Genomic DNA, 8,060 nt, shown 5'->3' on the forward strand with positions numbered 1-8,060 from the left:
ATACAAACTGGTTATACATTTTGAAAGTCATATTGGCAATATCATCAGTATTTCTCAATGCTTTGACTTCAATCAAAATATTTTGTATAGTTTCCTTTGTCTGGTCCAGACTCGATTATTTACAGACCGCCGCCATATAGCTGGAATATTGCTGAGTGCGGCGTAAAACTAAACTCACTCACTCTTCGGCGGATATTATGTTTAATGGTGTTTGCTTATTTGCAGTGATATTCGTCATTCTGATCATTGGAGAGAGCACACGTCACAGAGAGACAGAAGCACGTCTTCAGAAGATATCGTGTTCCCCATGCTACTGCACCACAATTGACGGGGATATCCACGCAAATTGTTCAAACAAACATTTACAAAAAATACCATCCTCTCTTCCTTCAAATGTCACACATTTGATAATGACGAATAACCTCTTGAATAAACTCGCTGATGACTTACACCGATTCTCCCATTTAAAACATCTGGATTTGTCGAAGAATAAAATTAGCAGTTTGAACGATAGCTTCAAAGGTGTTGTAACATTGCTCAGTCTAAATCTCCATGGCAACCAACTCACTCTGGAGAAGACCACATACCCGAAAGGAACGTTTAAAGATCTGGAGAAGCTTGAAATCCTCGATATAAGTAGTAACGTATTGGTCACGAATTCATCGTATCCTGATGACAGCCTTGGAGATCTTGTCTCTCTGCAGACGTTGGTGGTTGATGGATTCGAGAACTGCACCTTTGGACAAGGCTTTGCCAGATTAAAGAACCTTACAACACTGAACATATCAGGCCGAAAGGGATATTGTTCCATCAATCGTTTGTTAAATCAGTCATTTGTCCATACACCTCACCTTAGAAAATTAGATATAAGTAAATGTAAAATATCAGATATTGATGTTGGTTCGTTACTTCCTTTGAGAAACATTGACACATTAGACATGTCAGAAAATGATAATTTAGGGTTTAAGACATTTGGTGATTCTATGTTTGGCCTTGTGAACTCGACGTTAAGAGTACTTAGGCTGAATAAAATCACAAGCAGTTATGCCATTGGTGTTCAGATACGGAGGACACATGTCCGTTTCTTCGCCGAAATACATGTAAAGGAGATTTATCTTGACTGCAACAGAATTGAGAACATAGAAGACACTGTTTTTAATGTTTTACCTTCAGTTGAAGTCGTCTCCTTGAAGAATAACCATCTCCGGCTTGGAGCTTACTCATTTGCTACAGATCACTTGGTCAGCCTTCGTAAACTCTATATCAATAACCCTTTTACATTCTACGGACCTTTACCGGGAATTATAGTAACCCCTGGTTCATGCGTTGACAGAGAGCATGATCAGAATAAGGTATTCAGTTTGTATCCGGAGACAAATAATGAGGTGAGCACTGTTCAAAGAAGCCAAAGAAGATCTTCAGTGGATGGAACAGATGAAACAGTTAAACGCAAGAATACGTTTCAAAGAGACTACAATGGTGATGTCAATGAGGTGGAACTGTCACAATCAAAAAGCAAACAATTATCTTCAGATCCAAATGGAATCAGGAGGAAACAAATGAAGGACGAGATTCATTATTCAGTCACTCTTAAAATACCCATTGCTCCAAACGTGATATTTGTTAATGCCAGTCAGAGGAATATCCAAGGAGAAATTTGGAACTTTTCATTTTGGCCAAATAAATTGCAAACTCTTGATTTATCATCCAACATTTTAACAAAATGGGTAGGCCCAGTTTATCAGACTGAAAACCTTAACTTTCTGGATCTATCAAACAACTTTTGCAAATTCATTGCCCCAACGTTTCTGGAGCATGCAAGTGGTCTACAAATACTGAATATCAGCAAGAATTACCTCGCTGAATCCCTTGAAAATGACACAAAAGGGGAGATATTTATGAATCAAAGAAATGTAGAAACATTCAGAATTTCTACAAATATGATTCGTGATTTGCCCTCTTCGATTTTTGCAAGCATGGGTAAACTGAAAGTCCTTGATTTGAGCTGGAATATGATGAGTTCTTGGGTTGTTGACATACATCAAATGAAACATTTGTGGATGTTAGACTTGTCCTACAACAGATTTGAAGCTGTTCCAATACGTCTTCGGAATCAGATTGATGTAATTATGATGGAAAGGAAAGACAAATTTCACATCAGAATGAGGGGCACCAACCTTAAGTGTACATGCAATACTTTAGATGACTTGTGGTGGATGTTGAAACCATATATAGCCATAGATGACGCATCTGATACCACATGCAGCCTATCAGATGGAACCGAGACGTCTTTGGGCAATCTGAACAACCTTGTACTTGATCTTCAAGAGAAATGCAAGACTGTCATTCCAGTGATAAGTGGAGCAGCCACGGGACTCATTTTGTTTCTGTCAGTGGTAGTAGGTGGCGTCATATATCGCTACCGATGGAAGCTGAGATATTTGTACTACACAACCAGAAGAAAGTACAGAGGTTACCAGAAACAGATAGGTGAAGAAGAACACTTCATATACGACGCCTTTGTCTCATATGCAGAAGAGGACAGGGAGTTTGTTGTGCAGGACATGCAGAGTATCTTGGAGAAGAGATTTGGCTTAAGACTCTGTATACACCAGAGGGACTTCATGGTTGGTGAGCCAATCACTGCCAACGTAGTAAACGCAATACAGTCGAGCAGGAAGACTATCATCCTTTTAACTCCGAGCTTCCTCGAGAGTTCCTGGTGTGAATATGAGGTCCACATGGCCAAATTTGAGAGCATCCACTCAGGGAGAGACATCTTTTGTGTAGTATGGCTCATTGATGTACCTGATACCAGAAGGATCAGCAGAGACGTCTTAGATGAAATTGAACATGGTACCTACATCAAATACCCAGCAGAAGATGTGGACAGAGAAGAGTTCTGGCAGAAGATCAAGGCAGCCATAACATTCTGATACAATCGATTAGCAATTGCAAAGAGTGCATTGTGTTTGTATTTGATGTATTTAAGAACACTGACTATTTCAAATCACCATATTACTATAATGTACCTTATTGTATTGTGTTTGTATTTGAAGTATTGAAGAACACTGGCTATTTCAAATCACCATTCTAATATACGTGAACCTTTGATACATATTCACTTTGGGTAGCTCATTGATATAAAATATTGCAATGTCAAAATTGGGATGACTCATATGGAAGCTGGAAGCTGTACATGACGCTTACTAATTGCAAATGGAATATTTCATAGAATATTCACCGAGGGATATTTTTGTGCTTGTTCAGTTGTTATTCATTGTGGAACAATTACATAATTGTATTGCTTTGCTTCTGTTAAGATTCCGAAGACTGTAGTTGTGTGCTGGTTACTATAGCTACTATAGTGGAAACGTCTTGGGCAGCCAAAATATTGCTATGCACAATATGTGTGGATTTCTGTGTTACATCAGACATTTGTGTGTGGCTTAGGTCTCCCGTAGTCTGAGTGTTTTCCGAAAGTTCCGAAAGTTCCAGAACAAACACTTCATGTTTGTATGTATGGGGAACTGTCCTGCCTCGAGCATCTCACATGGGACTTTTGCAGGTGCGCTGTCCATAATCAAAGTTAGAAAATGGCCGTTTGGCCCCAGAAGAATGACATTGTGGATGAGGTGCGGGATACCGCAGGCATACCATACATGTGACACATGGCAGTCTGACCAGGATTTGGCTCTCAGGGAATCTTTGTAGCAGTCTGCATTTGACCCTCGGACAGCAAGCACATGAATGCTGCCTGGCCGTTGATGTAAGGCTATATCGAGAAATAAAGTGTAGTGGATCCACAGACGGACTCCTGTGTTTGAACAGTCATCTGGAACTAGACCCGGAATACCTGCCTGAAACCCAGAAGGACTTGTCCTGGAGTTGGTAGAATATTCCAATGCAGGTCACCTCAGGTCCTCTGATAGATGTTTTGCGTTTGACCACTCAGGACTTCTAGTCCTTAAAGTCAGAGGACATATTGTACTGGGTTCAAAACCTTAGGAAAGAAGAAAGGATGAGTTAGATTTAAGGGCACCAATTTCCAATATTGCAGTTATATCATGCTGTGTTACTTTGTGCAGGAGGAAAGCCTGAAGTGATGCATGTCTCAGAAGTTTACCACTTTGGTGAAGTCCATGAGCATGGAGGTGATGTGCGACATGTTAGGAGCACACCTTCAACTGCATCAAACATTCGACACATTGGACTGCATCAAACATTCGACACCTTGGACTGCATCAAACATTAGACACCTTCGACTGCTTCAAACATTAGACACCTTGGAATGTATCAAACATTAGGCACCTTAGACTGCATCAAACAATAGACACCTTGGAATGCATCAAACATTAGACACCTTGGAATGCATCAAACATTAGACATCTTCGACTTCTTCAAACATAAGACACCTTCGACTGCATCAAATATTAGGCACCTTGGACTGCATCAAACATTAGACACTTTGGACTTCATCAAATATTAGACATCTTCGACTTCCTCAAACATTAGACACCTTCGACTTCTTCAAACATTAGACACCTTCGACTGCTTCGAACATAAGACACCTTGGAGTCTATCAAACATGAGACACCTTGCACTGCATCAAACAATAGACACCTTGGACTGAATCAAACATGAGACACCTTGGACTGTATCAAACATGAGACACCTTGGACTGTATCAAACATGAGACATCTTGGACTGCATCACACAATAGACACCTTGGACTGCATCAAACATGAGACACCTTGGACTGCATCAAATATTAGACATCTTCGACTTCTTCAAGCATTAGACACCTTTGCCTTCTTCAAACATTAGACACCTTCGACTGCATCAAACATTAGGCACCTTGGACTGCATCAAACATTAGGCACCTTGGACTGCATCAAACATTAGGCACCTTGGACTGCATCAAACATTAGACACCTTCGACTACATGAAACATTAGACACCTTCGACTGCATCAAACATTAGGCACCTTGGACTGCATCAAACATTAGGCACCTTGGACTGCATCAAACATTAGGCACCTTGGACTGCATCAAACATTAGACACCTTCGACTACATCAAACATTAGACACCTTCGACTACATGAAACATTAGACACCTTCGACTGCATCAAACAGATTCAAAAATAAGGAAAAGACAGATCGAGTGAGTAATTCTACTTTGAGTGGTATTCTTTTCGAACAAACCATTATCCTCTTCTACTATGTCCATAACACAACGGACAACAAGGTAGGTGTGAATACAGGGTATTCTGTGCTTAACACAGATATTCCACAGAATTAAGTTAAGCCTGACCACCCGATCCCGTTAGTCACCTCTTACTACAAGCATGGGTTACTGAAGATCAATTCTAACCCGGACCTCCATGGATGTATTCATTTTAATTTTAATTCCTGCAGGGGTATGGCAGGAAGGTAACACGAATGTTCAGTTTGAGATACATTTTAACGTCATTTTTTAGTATCAACTTTGAGCTACAAAACAGATAGTTTCATTTGCAGATTCATTAAAACAAATGCCATTTGTGATTCCTAAACCCTATTTAGAAATATACATTTGGAAATATAAGGTGAACAGCTGGTAATGGTAACGTTAGAATGTGTGTTTAACAAATATATCCCCCCCACACCCTTCTTTTAGTTGTAAGTGTTTTAGAGGTTTAATTCTTTAAAATAAATAAATAAATACAAACCAAAACAAAACCAGCAGTACTATATATATACAGTGCTTCGGTGATATTACTGCATGAAACAGGAATAGAGTTATCGTTCTTGTTTAGAGTAGATGTGATGGTTCATGCGCCAATATGAAATCCTTATAGCCGTAGTTTACAAAATGTAAAATTCAATTTCATCAAACCTATCTACATGTTCAGAATACGAAATACTACCTGTGAACAGTGTCACAAATCGTGTTATTTGAAGCAAAATCTTTCAGTGAAAATAGCTTTCCCTACTTTTGGGGCCATTTAAAAGCATTTTCAAAATATATTTGACGAAAGCATCAACACCACCATCACACAGTGATACCAGTGATGGCGAAAAGTTTAGCTTATCCTGACACTCCGGTTGCACTAATCACACATGCAAAGGCAAGGCAATTGGTCCCCTGGATACAAACACGGGGATATATGGTACAAGTTCAAATTACATTGGCTACGTTTGTTTGTTGCCGAAGTGTCATCTTTGAAATGTACTTCACTGACACATGAAACCTTTTTGACCACGAGTAGCATTACTTCCTCAGAAAGAGCACACAAAATGTACCTCCAAAGTAATGAAATGTAGACAACCTGCTGAAATGTCCGACACACATGGAACAGCCGACTGTTATAAAGTCACTTCTCCTGTCGCAGTCTTGTTAGTGTTTTCATTCTCGGGTCTATGCATGCAGTGAGGTTTCAAATAGGAATGCATTTGTGAACGCTGGATATGTACATTTGACACACACGCTTGGTTTAACATTCTGCAGTGCACGTTTAGTATTAAAGGCCCGACCGGCTTTATCAATGGAGACGTTAACCCCTTGCTGCCAGTACTTGATCACTGCACATTCCTCAAGTTTGTCCATTTTTGAAAGGCCATGTATATTAATATTTTACTCGAAATGCAGAGAACGAACGTCAGTTACAATAAACTATAATTAGTGCCCCCTTCTGTTCGTTGTAGTTTACATGTAAAATATAATGTTTAGTTTAAGTCCGAAACGCGTCATTAAGGACATCTTCTGCATTACTTATGAACTTTACAACAGAACACCTAGATGAATGGGTGGTTTAGTTGATCCATGAATCAAAATCCCACTCTACTCTTTAACGTCAGGGCCTCTGTGATTCTACTGCACTTCCTTCAACACATTGTGTTAGTTGACTTACGTACCAAAATCCCACTCTATCCTTTAACGTCAGGGCCTCTGTGATTCTACGGCACTTCCTTCAACACATTGTGTTAGTTGATCTATGTATCAAAATCCCACTCAACCCTTTAACGCCAGGGCCTCTGTGATTCTACGGCACTTCGTTCAACACAATGTGTTAGTTGATCTTTGTATCAAAATCCCACTCTACTCCTTAACGCCAGGGCCTCTGTGATTCTACGGCACTTCGTTCAACACATTGTGTTAGTTGATCTATGTATCAAAATCCCACTCTACCCTTTAACGTCATGACCTATGTAATTCTACGGCACTTCGTTCAACACATTGTGCCAATAGGTGTGTAAATACTTCCTCAAACATTAAGTTTGTATTCTGGAATGTAGCTTTATCAAAGCCTGAGGATTACCGACTGTTGTCGGTTTATAAAATGACATGAAATCATCGGGTTGTCTGAACCATGGATGAACGGTTTTCATCTGAAGTCTGTCTCAGTATCAGTGTCAGTGTTAGGTGTAAATTGAGTGAGTGAGTGAGTGAGTGAGTTTAGTTTTACGCCGCACTCAGCAATATTCCAGCCATATGGCGGCGCCCTGAAATAATCGAGTCTGGACCATACAATCCAGTGATTAACAGCATGAACACAGATCTACGCAACTGGATACGGTGAAATGTGTCATCCAAGTCAGCAAGCCTGACCAACCGATCCCGTTAGTTTCCTCTTACGACAAGCATGGGATCTGGAGATCAATTCCAACCCGGATTTCACGGGTGCACACGAATGGAAAAAAACCCAAACCACTAAAACCAAAACACAACCCGGGAACCAAAAGAATGATTGTTAAAGAAAGTTAAAAAACTCAACGTATTATTTAGACCGAAAGTGAAAAAAGAAAGGATGGTTTCTTTTTCAAAATGTCTTAGTCTGTTATAACTGTTCACAATCAATCAACCTGCCAATGCTCCATGCATACGTTTTAGAAAACATCTGTCGAAAGTATGAAACAGCTTCAATATGTTTTGCAAACGTAGTCTTCTCATTACGGTCTCTGCCCTGCTTTCTGTTGTCGAGTTTAACCGCCGAGTGGTTGCAGAGATACCATGTAAGTATTTATCATTATGCAATGTCAGGCTTGCACAAATGCAGAGACCATGGAATTCGCCATTT

At 39.9% G+C, this 8,060-nt stretch overlaps 1 protein-coding gene across 1 annotated transcript; it reads left to right on the plus strand.

Moving 5' to 3' along the window:
* Positions 1-333: 333 nt before the first annotated feature.
* Positions 334-2,936, plus strand: LOC124274094 (toll-like receptor 4). Its single transcript, XM_046709409.1, has one exon. It carries the CDS (start codon positions 411-413, stop codon positions 2,934-2,936), a length of 2,526 nt encoding a protein of 841 aa, XP_046565365.1. The 5' UTR covers positions 334-410.
* The last annotated feature ends 5,124 nt before the right edge of the window (positions 2,937-8,060 follow it).

This window comes from Haliotis rubra, unplaced genomic scaffold (assembly GCF_003918875.1).
Source record: "Haliotis rubra isolate DU_JTF1 unplaced genomic scaffold, ASM391887v1 Scf1876, whole genome shotgun sequence".
Taxonomy (NCBI): domain Eukaryota; kingdom Metazoa; phylum Mollusca; class Gastropoda; order Lepetellida; family Haliotidae; genus Haliotis; species Haliotis rubra.